General features: G+C 38.2%; 1 protein-coding gene across 2 annotated transcripts in view; it reads right to left on the reverse strand.

The window, feature by feature from the left end:
• Window positions 1-16,607, reverse strand: part of MND1 (meiotic nuclear divisions 1) — a 44,969-nt gene that overhangs the window by 23,311 nt on the left and 5,051 nt on the right. For both annotated transcript variants that reach the window (XM_009567181.2, XM_054066130.1), the window contains exon 4: window positions 16,223-16,371. In XM_009567181.2, the coding sequence (XP_009565476.2) occupies window positions 16,223-16,371 (149 nt within the window). The remainder of the gene's footprint in view (window positions 1-16,222; window positions 16,372-16,607) is intronic.

Raw genomic sequence — 16,607 nt, forward strand, 5'->3', positions numbered from 1 at the left:
AGATAATTGAGGATGTAAAAAAAGAATTCTAGTAAATTATGGTTCAGAAACTAGTTATTGCATTTGAAACCAAGGCAAAAGAAAAAGAGGAAAAAAAACCCCCAAACAATATGCTTTGTCAGAACTCAGTATTTGGTTTATCTTTAAGATGATCTGAGCACCAGTCAGGTAGAAAACTAGCATATCAGACCAATTGTGATGACAATGAACGGGGCTGTCAGCGCCCAGGTTTCATTCTGCCTTCCCTCAAAAAGTTCTCACATGAAGCCTCCACTTCCACATTCCCTTTCTTACTGATGATCCAACTGAATGGAAAAGCATCCCTAGATACTTCCTGCAATCTTTAGTCTTGATAATTTCACCACATCGTTTATATTCTTGTGCAACGAAAACACCAAGACCACATTCATACAATGCAAATGGAACTGTTTTGGAGCTATAACCACTTCCCAATTTCTATTTAAACTGATGTTCCACCTGTATTTTCAGAAATACATATTCAATGTAAATGCATGATAAATACCAGGTAGACTTACTGCCGAATGACAGAGATCGGCCATAATGGTAAAAAGAAATTCTGTACTGGTGTCCATGCAGATTAGGATCCAGCCCAACTGCAGCTCACTGAGCTTAAGGGTTCCTTTTCTAACTCAGTTTTTAAAAATTAATTACTCTTTCTAGATAAGCACATGCTCATGTATGTGGAAGTATATATACAGTCAGGAAACTCTACTTTCAAAAAAGAACGTTTTCGTTTTTCTTCTATTTATATTACCCTAATAGTAAGGTATATATAATGTGGGAAAAGTATGTCCAGCTGTTGACTCATTGCTCTCACTGCAAGCAACCACAGAGGTACTGTGGGTTTCAGCGTGTGGCTTGAAGTATACCATCGTCTTATTTTTGGTGTAGAGTTTAGTAGTACTCTTCCTGGGCTTTCCAAAAAATTCTTGAAAAATTAAGCAAGCTAGTCCCCACATTATGCCACACTAAACAGAATCATACAATTCAGAAGAGGACAAGTACTTAGGTGCAATTTGCAGTTCATGAAGCCCAGGGAAAACAAAACAGCAGAGCACACATAGTTCAGTATCTCTGAACAAAGAATTTCTCTGGAACAAAACTCTCAGACAAAGCAGAGAAGCCAAGGAGCTTGCCTAGGCCCATATACCACAAGTGCAAAAATAAGCAAATGCTTTCTGCAAGAGAGGCCATACAGGTGTCGCTTTCTCTGGTTTTGTTTTTTTTTCATATTCGTGAAGCTCTTTAGGAATGTTTCTGCATTCTCTAAAATGGAAGCACAGAAGGAGCTCTCAGGGAATTGCAATAAAATCATAAAAGCTGGTTTCCAGCGTGGAAGCATCTTTTCTAGTATGGCATCTTATTTTCTCGGTCCTCTATATTCCACAGCATTTAATTGTAAAAGAGACAGTAATGACAAACACTGAGAACTATAGAAATTTCTTAGACTCTGACCTACACAATATGCAAGGTTGCCATGCCACAAAGTTAGAAGATTAGAAGATCTTCTGTCCAAAAGCAATGATTATTTTTATAAAATTTTATTCAAAATTTTGCTTTCTCCTCTCACAGCTTTTAATTTCTTGTTTTGTTGTTTTTCGGTTTTTTTTTTTCTTAATTCTGTCTTCACAATCAAGAATTTACGAACTAAAATGAAACCACAGCTCCGTATGTATTATTTAGAAGTCACACTGAGTACTCCCATGACAGCAAATGTAAGATGAGCAGCAGAAGGCAGCAACATATTGAAAAAGCCCAAACATAGGACAAGGACGCAGAGGGCAAGGAACAGATGGTCAAGGTCTGTGTAAAGAAGCCATGATGATGGGAGAAGCAGGAAGGCTTGGATACAGAGGTGGGAACACAGCTGTATATGAAAGACAATCAGGAAGGATAAAGGAGTTAGAGGAAGGATGAATACAGATGATACAATGCTTAATTGAGAGGTAAGGGCAAATGACAGATAACAGGTTACAGGTCATTAAAACTAAAAAAAAAAGGTCAAATTTGCAAGAGTTGTGTATGCATGACAGTAGAAGATCACATCTGGCCCAATACAGTGACTCACTTTCCCGTTCAGCTGTAGAAAAGCCTTATGCAAAGGAGCACAGTAGCAGATGGAAGATTTCAATTCTTGGAGCAATTGGCACATTTTTCAAGGGAACTGGCAAATAAGTTCTCAAGGAACATTAACCACTCAAAGAAATTGGACTCCTGCCAACAGCAGTCAGACCGATCTGGAGAAAAAGCTACTTACTGTCTCCCCTCCACTTTTCTTCAGAGATGTCTGCTCTGACACATGAGCAACCTGCTGCCACAAGTGTAACTGACCGGGTGTGGAAAACAAGTACAGAAAGAGATGCTCTATTGCACTAGAAAGATATGTGTCTGATTGCTCCAAATTGGCACGATTAAGTAAGATACAAGAAAGCTGGAAAAATGTTATCTAGAGGAAAGATTTTTAAAAAAAGAGAAGAGACTAAATAATTAAAAAGTAAAAAGAAATTCTCCACAAAAGCATTTTCAGCATTTGCAAAACATAGTGGGAACCTCCAGGAAGCCAGATTAATGAAGTAATGAACTAGCATCAAAATAAGGAGAGCTGGGAAACAGTACCTTTAATTTTATAGATCATCATGGTCAATTTACTGACCAATGCCCTACCTTTGGCACGAACTCAATTTAAAGTACCCTAAAGAGATGTTCCTTCTTACTTTGCAAAAGTCTCACAATGTTTAGATGCATATTTGTGCAGCAGTTTGTGTGTGCTATGTGCTGATGATAACTATCAGTTCCATCACAGGCTTTGGGGTCTGGTTTTTATCCAAGGATACAGATTGGAGGTACAGAAGTAATTTAAAATATACTATGCATGCATTATTACTAAGGTTCTGCTTTGGCAAGTCAGTGATATAGATTTGGAAGACAAATATTTAATCCCGACACACAGCAGCAGCTGGTTTCAGCTTTCCTCCTTCTTGAAACTTGCCTGATACTGTCTTAGCTCTACACAATTGGATTTTTATTCTCCAGTAAAAGTTTTTTTGGTCATATTCCTTCTGGTTCCTCATTCTTAACCACTCTAACCACCAATATCCCACCAAACATGTAGCTTGTCTCCATAGCATATTAAAATATCTACAAACCTAGTGTAAGCCATGCAAACACAGATCCTAGTATGTACACTGGACAAGAATCAAACCAAGGTCTCATATGCTAACCACCATGAGCATTCACAGCTCTTACCCTACTGTCATTATGGTCTTACAAAGAAATATCATACACTCAGTTTTCTTTCAGCCAAAACATTCAACCCAATATGGTATTAAAAACTACTGCTATTGTGAGCACCACTCACTGTGGCACGACAGAAGAATTCAAGAGATCTATTTTTCAGTTGTTTGTAACTTTGTAAAGTTATTTGCTTTAGGTTTGAAGTTCACTGTGCTTTGTTTCTGGCCAGTTTGTTTTAACTTAAACAAAAGCAGTTCAAGAGTATCAGGGTGACATTTGCAGTAAATGGGTGTATTTCTTTCCTATGTTAAATCTAACCCACCACTGAAAAACTTAAGTGGAATTGACAGAAGGCATGGAGGGAAAGTACTTCAAAGCATTCCTCTAGATCTTCAAGAAAGATAAAAAAATTCAAAGCCAGAAAGTAGACTAATAATATAGAGTAAAATGTAAAGACTAACAGCCAAAGAACAATCGGAAAATATTGAAACCAGACCTGTTGTGTTAAAAGAAAGGCACAGAACATTACTAAAAGAAACCGCTCAGCAATCACTCTTGACTAGAGCAATAAAACTTAAAAGAGAGGAAAAAAAAGCAGTGCATCAATGTGCAGAATTGCCTTCTAAAGTACTACACAAAGTAAGCATATAACTACTTCTTTTACATATAGTCTCAAATACATACTTGCATACCTCCATATCTGCCATTGTGCACATAACCCACCCAGTGTAGGAGCAGGTCCCAGGTTCAGGTCAGAGATGTGATGCACCATTAGTGAAACACAGACAGTAACCACACACAAACACACACTTGTTAAGTAAATACAATTAAATGATTTGTTTCTTCTTGTAACGTTTGTGAAAGGAAGAGAAAAGCAGCATGTAATGTCTTATCCCAAGTCATTACAAGTCACTTCAATATGAAGTAGGGAATTCTGTTTGCTGGGACTGAGGAGCATGAGAGCAACAACTGGGAGACTGAAACAGCTAAAGAAATACAGGTAAGAAGAGAAGTAGAAATTAAAGCAATATCAAGCAAGATTTTTCAACTTAGAAATCAAAGAATGGAGATCAAGAATTTTTTTCAGCAAGAGAACACCATAAAACAGATGGGAAACAGACTGTAGAAAATGAGAAAAGACAGACACAGCCCACCATATCTCTGTACCCACAATAATTCTTTTTCTTAAATACTGCATTATAGGCATAGTGGAGAAATGTTCGACACAGGAATTCTCTTCACTCATGCTACAAATTTTACCATAAAAAGATTGCCTCATTTTTAAAGCAATTCTTTGAAAGAGTCAGTTAAAAAATTTGGGAGAAGGTAGGGAATAAATCTAGTTTTCTGGAGAAAAAGGAGACCCACAACAAGTTGTATTTGCTATTCAAAATGAGGGGCTGGTGCTCTGATTCTTTTAAGTGGATAAGACTGGTTACAAAATATCATGCTATTAATTCCCTCACTGCCTCAAGTTCTTTCTTTTAAAAGATGTATAAGTAAGTAATGAGTGGGTATTTTTCAGTTTTGGATTGTAACGTATATCAGTGATTAAAAAAAGTATCAGACACTCAACCTAAGTAAGCGAAGGTTTTTTCAGGCTAGTACCTGAACAAATATCTGACACTCCATACAATTGTCTGACAAAGCACTATAAAGATTCTCAAATAAAGAACTCTGAAGTTAGACCTCTGCACTCATAAGCAGTATTGATATGTTTTGCTAGAGTATTCATGCGAATGATACTGATTTACTTGCCCGTCTCACAAAACCAATCCATTTTGCATTTCAAGAGTAAATTTAGGCCTATAATCCTGATTTATTTAGCATGCTAACATGAGAGCGAGACTGAAATATCACATGGTAAATTAGGCATGGCTCTGTTCTCGGGTCATGTTGAGTACGAGAGGAGTCCCTCTTCCTGCAATTGCTTTTGGCTAAAGAAAACAGAACATGTGCAGTATCCAGAGTAAATAAGTGAGGAATTTCCACTCCACTGGAACCCTCACCCATCTATGCATAAACCTTTAAAAGAACTGCAGCTAGCAACATAAGATTATTACTATGCAGTAAACCCCTCTACATTAAAAGTAGCTTTTAATTTAATTATTTTCCATCTTTTTAGATTTTCCATAACGGTTGTGTTAAATTTTACTTGAAGAAGATGTCTTGCCATGAGCTTCATTCATTGGTAACACCATTTGGTAAGTACTCGTTATGCAACAGAAAATAACCACTCCAGGCCAACCTCCTTAGTGGACAAAAGGTGAAAGAAACAGTTGTGCAGGCTGAATAGAAGAACTGAATTTCTGTGGCTGCTTTCAGAGTTGGCATAATTGGCAAGATATCGGGGACAGATGGCTGTCCACTCAGATACAAATACCAAGTATGCCCAATCAACCTTAAAAAAAAACCAAAAACCTGAAATGCCTCATTCTTCAACCTTATTTCACAAATGTAAGCAGTCTAATAGGGAAAGCTGAAAGAGCCAAAAGGCATCTGCATGACTGACAGAAAGAAAATTTTAATACCTGGACATGAAGGATGTTTTTTACTGCACAATAGTGTATTTATTAAACCTACAAAGCCCAAGGTTTCAGTTAACAGGTGTGGGCAAAGCAGAAGGGACACTCAAAAATATTTCCGCTTGGAAGGAAAGGGAGAGAAAGAATAAAAGTTCTAATTTTTCCCCTAAAGGGCTTTTAAAGATTGCTATCCTAACCAGCTGGGCCATACACTGGCAATGCCCTCAGGGACTAAGCACAGACAGTCCCAAGTTAAAATACAATATTAACCTGACATTCCCTGAGCTCAAGTCCTGGCTATAGACTACAAAAAAAAAAAAAAACAAACAAAGAAAAACACCAAACAAATCAAAACTTTATTCCACAGACTTTAAAAAAGCCCAAATACTACACTGAGATATTAAAAATAAAAAAAAAAAACAGTAAAATAAAAAGCCTCAGTAAAGTACATCTGTCAAATCTCAGAGTTTTGACAGCACTCTTACAGATTCACTCTATGCCAATTTAATTGTTTTTAAGTAATGCTCAGACAGAAAACTAAGTCACCTCAAATTCCTGATACAAAGAATAATCTTTGATGGAACTACCATGTGTTCATTAATGAGCTGTTTGACTGTGACAACTCCTTTTCTCTAAAGTCTCTCTGCCTCAAACTAACTTCACACATTTTGTTTTTATACTCGTTTTTTTTTAATTTCATTTCTTTCAGAAGATGAAAATACTATGAAGCGAGACATATGATTGCATGCTAGTATTTTTATTTCTGCATGCATGCATGCATGCTGATTTTCTAAAGTAAAATATGCTACATTAATTGAATGACAAGATTTTAAGGTGAAAGTCAGAGTTCCAATTAAACGAGATTACAACTCACTGCCTCCATTAAAACCAGGCTTGAAAGTAGTATTGCCTCCAGCTTATCCTCAGGCCGGACGCTTCTGCCCTTACAACAGAGGCAAACTTCCAGGTTTGCCAGATAGCACTTAACATCTAAGCTTTAAACTTCCTTAGGATGCTGGGTTTCTGCTGATAGGCTGAACTGTCACTCACATCTGCCATGCCTACTGTGGGGCACAGGGAGACCTGCAGGGCATAGGGCTGCATATGTACCAGATCTGACTGGGTTTCTGGAGTGAGAGTCCCATGTTTATTCCTAATTTCTTTGCATTTCAGATCAACCGTTTCATTGCAATGTCAGGAATGGAGCTAGCAGCCAGTATGCAAGCTCTTCAAAACGGAAAGGTAAATCATGTGATAACATTCCCTAAAAAAAATAATTAAAAAAAAATCACTGTTTCACAGAAAAAGCTAGTGTTTTTTTTCCTGCATTGTATCAGAATTATTATATAATATACACTACTGGGGCACTGTAGCAACATATCCTTTTTAATAGAGGAGGATTCCTTCAAACCTACTTTATAATCTTTACAGTTACTACAGAGCCAGCTTTATTTAAAAAAATTGCTCTCAAATCATGCCAATTTTAGCTTATGCTCATCAAGAAGGCAGGAAAGGAAAACCTACACTTCACAGTTGCCATCCATCTAGTTGCATATTAACAGCTAGTAAAAGGAAAAGCATGAAATTCAGCTAATGAACAGCAAATTATGAGGTTGCTTAATTCTAACAGAAGCCTCCAGAGCACTGTATTTTTAGAAGCCTGCCATGACAGCAGTAACTAAGCATACCCTCCAGGGCTTTGTAGCATGCCATTAAACATAATTCCAGAAGGCTCTAATAAGTTACAGCATTAGAAGAGTATTCTCTACTGGACATTTTAGGACTTACTAAATTCAGAATCATTTCAAAACATCAACATTTTTCAAGTGCAAGATGCAACGAGGTAACAAAACCCCTGGACTGCTTCAAATAAAACTTTATTAGCATCTTTCAGGAGACTTATACAGGGAAAGAGCTTTACAGGATCAACAAAAATCGAGCACAGATATAATCAATTTTTAAATGATGCTAATTCACAGCCTATTGCTTTTAGGATACTTCTTAGTGCTACAGCTCCCACCGTATGGCATGAAGTTAGCAAGTCATACTGCACTGGCTTCACAGTGGGCCATTTCTTTATGTGTCTGGTCCTTTCTTTCAAAGAAAACATACAGGTCAATGAAAACCCACATGCTGAAAACAGGGAGTGGCCACTAATTGATCCTGTTGTACGCATCATTAATTACTAGCAAGAGAGAAAAAAAGGTGAGCCAGAAGGGAATGGAATCACCAACCAAACAGGGGCTGCAGATGATCAAAACAGCCAGGCCAGTCCAAGGAAGAATAAATAAAGTAGAAAGCTAAATAAGATGCCCATAAATGTAAGGGGAAAAGGAAGACTCAGCATGGATACAGGCAGACTGTCATAACTGCTTAGTCAATACATGGAGCCTATGTATTATAATGGGCATTAAAAGAGAGAACTCTTCAGTAACTAGACCTTTATTTTTCCTGGAAAAAGACAATTTATTATGTTTTCTGTAACCTAATAAAATTAAATTGTAAGCATACTTATTAAAGAAAAACGGCTAAATAAATAATTCCTAACACAAGTCACATGTGTTAGTTGCAAAAGTACAGATGTACTTCTCTGGTTCTAGAGGACAGTTCTTTAACTATGTTACCATTCACAAAATTCAGACTAAAAAGATAGCTCTGATCTTTTCTAAAAAGTGTTTCAGCAAAGCTTAAGATCATGATAAACCTGAAGGCACTTTTTATGTATGCAAGTCCTTTATGTTCAATAAATGAAAAAAGTATTTTTAAAACCATACTGAATGCTAAATTGCTGCAGCTATTAAATTGATCATAACATGAATACCTTGTATCACAAAAATAAATTGCTCTATCAAAAGCATTAGGCCACAGATTCCAAAGGTGTTGCACATGTACCTCCAGGAATAGTCTATCACTGCCATGAGGACAAAAAACAAGTCAAACCCTGCATTCAAAATCACTGACAGAGGCTGCGAATTGAAATACTGATCCGAGGTGTGTAAGGAACTCTGTTAAAGGCTGATACACCATCTACTGAGGACACTACAACAAAGCAATGCAAAAAGCTTGCTTCATAGCACTAGGTCCCACAGGCACTCCCTGGCTGATTCAAAGCGCCAGCCAGGACACACATCTTGTCGAGCAACATCACCTGACTCCAAGCACCATCAGGTCTGTTAGTCCTCACTGAACATCTGCTACCTCTGTGGATTTCTATCTCAGTTCAGGATTCATTCCTTTAAGCCAGCTGCCTCTGAGTATTTGTACTTACCTGCAGTCCAGAATCAACCTCTGAACCGTATGGAACCAACAATTCAGTGAGTGAATTGGATCAAGAAGGAAGTTGTTCAGACTAATGTGGACAGCAGAAGTTTCTTGTGCTTCAGTCAGTGGTCTCAAGCAGTTTCTATTCGGCAAATTTCCATGCAGTAATCCAGCCAGAGTATTTGAGGGGGAAAAAATATATCTAAAGGACAGAAAATATATCTAAAAGGACAGAAATAAACCAGTCTTGAAAGAATTTTCTGATGGTGAAAACTCAAAATTTTCCGTGTGCATTCTGAACAAATAAGGTTCTCTCCTTTTCATTATGTTGTCGAACATCTCTGGGCGGCTTCAAGCCAGATTACTCACCAATATGACTATTTTTTCCATTAACTATTTTCAAATATTGTGCATTCCTAAAAAAGCGTTTCCTAATATAGCATTCCCTGAGTCTTTTTTTTTTTTTTTAATAAAATTAATCTTTTCTCTTTTCGTATTTCAATGCCCACAAGTACAAACAATTTGGTACAACTGAAGTCACTCTTTTCGACAAATTCATTCTTGCGGTTTTGCTGGGTTTTGATTGTTTTGGTTTTTTTTTAAAAGGAGCTGCCAAAGGATGTACTCATTTCTAAATTCTTCCCCTGGCTCAATATATGAGTCATGAGAAGGTAAATTCCCTCCTCTTACGAACCCTAGGGCAAGGATTTAAGGAATGAAACATCAACTAATCCCTTTCATCTTAACTAACACTGGTCCTATGCAATGCTTAGTGAGAGAAAAATTGCCAGGAAGTCTCCCCAAGTCTTTGGTGCTCACGTGTATCTTGAAGCAAGCACAGGGAACAGCATACGAAGTCCATCCTGTGTCCTGCTTTATAAAGACTGTTTGATGTTTGGTGCAGTACAAGGTGACACTATTCTGTTGTTCAGCCTCAGAAGGAACAGCAGCCATAAAACCGTTAGCTGTTAAACTTCTCCTTGCAAAGCCTAAGAATATAAAAAAATAACTCACAAGAGCGCAATGTCATGAGAAGTAAGGTGTGACAATTAACAATAAATCAATGAAATGAATGGTTCTGCTGAACAGTGAAATTAACTGTGGCAAAACCAGATTGGGAGGAAAAAAATAAATTGGTTGTTTCTCCAAGCTGCTGAACTACTGCTGATCACAGTAGTATCAATAGTTATGCTAACAACCTCAAGACCTTTGGAGAACTTGATATTTCAGGTCCTTATCTGTCAAAAATCATGGAATCATAAAATGGTTTGGGTTGGAAGAGACCTTAAAGATCATCCAGTTCCAACTCCCCTGATATGGGCAGCGACACCTTCCACTGGATCAGGCTGCTCAAAGCCTCAACCAACATTGTCTTGAAAACCTTCATGACTTTCCTGTACAACCTGTTGTAGTGTCTCACCACCCTCACAGTAAAAAATTTCTTGCTAGTATCTTATCTAAATCACCCTTCTTTCAGCTTAAAACCATTACTTCTTGTCCCACCACTGCACTCTGTGATAAAGAGTCTCTCCTCACCTTTCCTGTAGTCCCCTTTAAGTAAGTACTGAAAGGCCACTATAAGGTCTCCCTGGAGCCTTCTCTTCTCTAGGCTGAATGAGACCAACTCTCTCAGCCTGCTCATATAAGGGAGGTGGCTCCAGCTCTCTGATCATCTTCAAGGCCCTTCTCTGGACTCACTCCAACAGAGCTATGTCCTTCCTGTGCTGAGGACTCCTAAAATGAACACAGTGCTCCAGGTGTGGTCTCACAAGAGCAGAGTAGAGGGGCAGAATCGCCTCCCTTGATCTGCTGCTCACACTCCTTTTGATGTATCTCAGGATACGGTTGGCTTTCTGGGCTGCAAGTGCACATTGCTGGCTCATGTCCAGCTTCTCAATCACCAGCACTCCCAAGACCTTCTGCTCAGGGCTATTCTCAATCCTTTCTTTGCCCAGCCTTTAATTGTGCTTGGGATTGCTTGCGATATTAAATTATGTTGTGTCAACCCTTTATGACCTTATTGTTCGAGCATATATCCCTGCAATACTAAATGCCAGACACTCTTCGATGTCACCAAGGATCACTTAAATTGCTTCTGTTTCCCTTAAGCCCTGTAGTGTCAGTTCCCCCAGGGCATGCTGGCTATGGAAGACAACACGCTGGAGAGATGGGACACTCCTTATGGTGTCTGAGGGTTGTGTGTTGCAGATTCGTCAGCTCTTAGGTGAAAAAGGCCTCTCTGTAACTAGATACTTTAAATAACAGTTAATTCAAGACACTATAAAGCGAAATGCAAACAAGCATTAATTCCCCTTACCTAAAACAAGACAGCACACTTTCAAGTATTCTTCCAAAGACATAGAAGAAAATGTGAAAGAAAACCAAGCTGAATCCATTTATACTAAGGTTACATCAGAAAGGTTTCTCTTTTCCTCACGTACTGATGCACCATTTCTTAGCGGATAAAACTGTTGTCAAGGTTTTGGTTGCATAAGTGCATTCTCTTCTTCAGTAGGCAATATATCCTTCACATTTATATTCCTTCTGTAGCAACATGCATATCGGAACAATATAAAAAACAAACATGCAAGGGGGCTAATTGTATAAAACGTATTAACAGTTCTTGCCTGAGATGGAACATGAGCAACTCCAGCATGTTAATCACAGTCATCTCCAGTCTCCTTATTTTATGCCTGCTATGAAATCAACAAAAGGCAGCAGAATCATCAATAAATTATGATCTTCCTGCTTACACTGCACAGGTCAAATTCTTCCTTAGTTTAATAAAAACTCTAACTACCAGTATTGTTATGCCAAGAATAAACATCTCATTTTGTCATAATATAATTGATCATAGGTAATTCAATACTCCAGAACCTGACTGCCAGGAAAACATCAATAAAGAATGAAACCACATCCTTTCACCTTTTCTTATGGAAGGGAAAAAACCCAAACACCCTGTCATAAAGCTTCCAGAGTTCTCTCAACAAGGTTAAGTTCCATTGAAAGTTTCTCCACTTATAAACCTTGTTAAAACAACCCCTTTCAATCCACACCCTTGCTCTAGTTTCAACATCTCATAGCTGTACCAATGCAGCCATAAACCCATCTAAACAAAATGCAACTTCCAACACCTTTAACTTTTTTTCAGTAGTTTCATAAGGATAACCGAGAGGTGGAGAATAAGCATCTGGCAGAAGGCAAAACTCTTAAGGGCAGCCATGCCACTGCAAAACAAATCAATACAAGATCCTTAGGGGCCTACATGGCAATTCTTGCCCTGTGAGCTATCAGAGAATAAAATTGCAGCAGATGCTACACAAACTAAAGACATTAGCTGACCTTGCTTTTCACAGAAACAAGTCCAAATAGTAACCCTAGGTCAGAGCGCCACACCAAGATCCTAACCCTAATCAGATCAGCACAAGATTTGCCATATATATCAGTTTAGGGGTTAGTGCCTCTCTCCAAACCCCTACCAAAGCAATTTCAAAGAGGGGAGTAGGGAGTTGTCAAAAGAAACTTTATTTCAAGCACTGCTTTAATCGTCTTATCCCTGCACAGAGGGATCACACTGATGACATAATAAATCTTCCCCCCAAAAAATCTAGGACATACACAACTACTGCGAGGAGTAATTTCAAACAAAACTAGGTTGCCTTTCACACTGAGTCAGATTTCTTTGCTACTGAGTCTCTAAGTAAGGGTGTGGCTCAATAATCACTAGAAAATCTGAAACAAAAGATCTCCTTCAAGAACCATTCCCAAACCAGCCTCCTCAAGATCATAAGCTCTGTAAGACGCAGAGAGCTATGAGCAACTTAGCTAAAACATTATGAAGCACCCAGGCAAAAGGTCTGGTGGCAAGCCCAACCAGTCAAAAATAAGCCTTGACCCTATGAATTAATAGAAGAATTTGCATCATGGAGAAGCTCGTTCTGTTCCTCCACGTTATTTTCAAATGCTCAAGTTCAGCATTTGCGGTCACCCTTTTCCCTTCACTACTTACCCCCGCCCTCAGAAAACAAAGATATCACCTCCTGGTAAAAAGCCTTCAAGACAGTTTGAGCTGAGCTGCTAGATTTTCAAACTTGTGCCTTAAGTGCAGTGGCTTGATTCCAGATTTTAACTGCTGAAGAAAGACAAACTCATGCAGTTAACAAGCATTCTGGACAAACACAGAAAGAAAACATGTCTCTCAGCATGCCACAAGTTGCACAGAGGAATGATCAAAGACAGGCAATGTGCAACAGAAATGGTACAATAGCTTACTTTCTTCCTCTGCTTTGCATGTTCTGACAAGAAGTTTTGTGAGACTTGGTGACACGGATTTAGAAACCCTCAAGAAAATCTGTATGCATTCACATCAAGAAGAACACAAATACTAAAATAGCTAATGTGAACTCACAGACAGAATCTGTTATCATCTTGTAAAAATGTTCAGAGCGCTATTCATTGAAAATGCCACCTTTCCACTGTGTCAATACAGAAGGTATTTTCAGCTAGTGAAAATGATTTTCCCTGAAATACTGAAACATTTCCATTCTCATCAGAAAAGCAAGGTAATGAATATAAGTAATTTTAAGAACTCTAAAGAGAGCTCTTATATCAGTAAGCCCATATGTTAGGGGCAGGACTTGGTTTGCAAATAAGGGTCTGGTAACAAAACTATTTCTTTCAGCTGGAACAGTTCCACATTACAAAACTGTTTAGATCAGCATTGCTTATTTCCTACACAGAAATATCGATAAAATAACATTACAATACAATAACTACATGCCTATTATAATTCCATATTAGTAGATGGCTTTACGTTTAATAATGTAACAGTACATTTAAAGCTGTACAGCTACGTTCACAGATAACTCCTGGCTAGTTATGGTTGAGCACATTAGGCAGATTCTGCAAGACATTCCAAGGAAGATATTCATCAGAGCATGCCAGAGATCTACTTCATCAATTACCTTTAAAATTCATGATGGGGCTGGGCCCAATGGCAAACAAAACAAATTTAAACTCCTTCATCCAACTGCTTGGCTATAATATGGCAAAACCAGGAAGTATCCAAGAGCAAATCATTTGTATTGAGCAAGACAGTGGCACCAGGGTGCTTGGTGAACAAAGCAGGAGTTTCAGGTATGCAAGTGTTCAGGCAGAGAAGTAAATGCTCAGTTAGTATTTATGTTCTGGCAGAGTAAGTAGCCTGGTCTAAAACTCATGTGAATATACTATACATTGAGTAACTCTACTAGGAAAGTCATTTCCAAGACAGTGCAGAGTTCAACTGATGTCCTATTTCAGATAAACAAAACTTCGCTGAAGCAGGAATCATTGCACTGCTACTACTAGTCAATAAAGATGAATTTAAGTCCAGTCACATCTGAAAATAGTACAAGCATATCCAGCTAAATCAAGGAAGTTTTTCATGTCTGGACTCAAATTTTGAGTTCTGAGAACAAAGGCAGTAAAGGAGCAGACAAAATTGTAAGTGGGACAACTTCATATTAACCAAACCCCAGTAGGCACAAGGTACAGTGTATATCTGTGATACTAGTAGGTCATCTGAGATGCTGAGAACGTTACCCAAAACATAGACCAAATCAGTGGCAGAACCTGAAATTAGAGAGTCAATAATTTTTATGACTCATACAGTACCAAAAGAGCTATCTCAAGAGGCACTTTCTAACTGATCCAAAGCATGTGTCTGAAAAGCTGTCAACACACAGTTCCAGTTAATGATGGGGAGGACAGTAGTACTTCCCCCCCCTACTGCCACAGAGCCCTGAATATACCACTAGATCATAAAAATGATGTGAATTAGTGAACGAGGAGAAAAGATGTGCCAAGTTCTAGCACATCTTATTCTTGATCTTGAAAACTGCAGCAAATGCATTGGGCATGTGAGAGAGCAACAGAACTCTCTCCTTCTGCCAGTTCTGTGCAAGCAGACACACAAAATACCTTCAGACAGCCATATAGAGCACCCAGGCCAGTAATGAAAATGTTCAGGGCAAAGGTAAATGGTCCTATGTTGGTTAAAACACAACCGCAGAATGAGCTCTTTAAATTTAGTAATGACTTAAGTTTTACAAGCAACGACAGCAGAGCAAGGGATAACTGGTAAGGTTACCTCTTAGCTGGTCACACTATACGTCACACATAAACAAGCAATTTTAGCTGCATTGATCAGGCTATTTAGTCTGCTTCAGTGAAGAGTCTTCAGATTCACAAACTGTTTTTTCAAGACAAGTTGGGGGAAAAAGCGTGGTTTTTTTTATACAATTAATTTGAAGCTTCAAAGAAGTGGCTGAAGTTGACAATGAAGTACAGAAGATGGCAATGATGATACTAGAGCTGTGCCTGAAGAAAAAATGTCTATAAAAACGTTCAGGTGCTAGCAATAACTTGACATGAATTCACATGATTCTTCGATGAATTGACATAATACTAAATAAGCATGGGAAAAGTTGGCAGTGTTGTGGTGCAATCAGACCATAGAGCTAGTTTATCATTCTTCTTAATTCCAGTTCCCAATAAACTAGTGAATAGATTCTTTCCCAAATTAAAAGAAGCAAGAAAGACAGTTCCTAAGAATCAGATCAACAGAACGGCAATGGTGCAACAAAAGATGTCTCGCTCTTCTGCACAAGATCATGACAAATGTGCTCTCCTCTCCTAATAAACTTGCAATATAGGACTACAGAAGTGCTAACAAATTAAGCTACCAATACAAGCAGAGAGGAAAGCAAAATGACCATAAATAGGAACCACTGCCACATTTACTTGGGTTACGCATTTCAGTACTCTTATGTCTTTTAGATCATGCCCACAATATGGCCTACATTATATAAAAGATACATAAAAGCATATGCTGCCTAAACATATTGGGGAAGTCCTTAAATGATGTTTTGCATCATGAATAACATGCTTTCAGCATCAAACAGATAAGAAGTCTTCTCAAGCTCCAACAAGAACCTTCAAAACTTTTCTGATGTGATAGCAAGATAATAGGAACGTCATACTATGAGTGTCAGATGATTCCTATAGCAAAATCTGTGTATGCATGCACATGTACATGTGCACATGTGAGAGAGCGTGATACAAACAAGATTGACAAAAGAGTATAAGAAAAAAAGCAAACCCATTCAGGTAAACAGGTACTTTCCTTAAAATAGATTTACCTGTGACTCCAATTCTGCCAATTTACGCTTCCTGGAATGAAGAGCTTTACTTGGAAAAGCCCAGAAATAATTCGAAGTTCCAATTCTATCAGTATCCACCATGCCATCATCAACTAAGCTTTGCAGAATCTCTTTCACTGACATCGAGGCTAATAAAAGCAAAAATATCAAATTAGAACCACATAGCATCTAAACTGTGGAGAATTACAGATATCATAAGCCATGACCTTATCATACAATCATTTGTATGAATATTTTACTATAATGTCACCTAGGTGGAAGATTTCAAGAGAACACCATGCCTGATGCTGCACTTGAAGGGATGAATCTCTTTGAAATCAGCAGTTTATACATAAAAGCTGCTATTCTGTGCAGTCAGCTACCA

Source organism: Cuculus canorus, chromosome 4 (genome assembly GCF_017976375.1).
Source record: "Cuculus canorus isolate bCucCan1 chromosome 4, bCucCan1.pri, whole genome shotgun sequence".
Taxonomy (NCBI): Eukaryota; Metazoa; Chordata; class Aves; order Cuculiformes; family Cuculidae; genus Cuculus; species Cuculus canorus.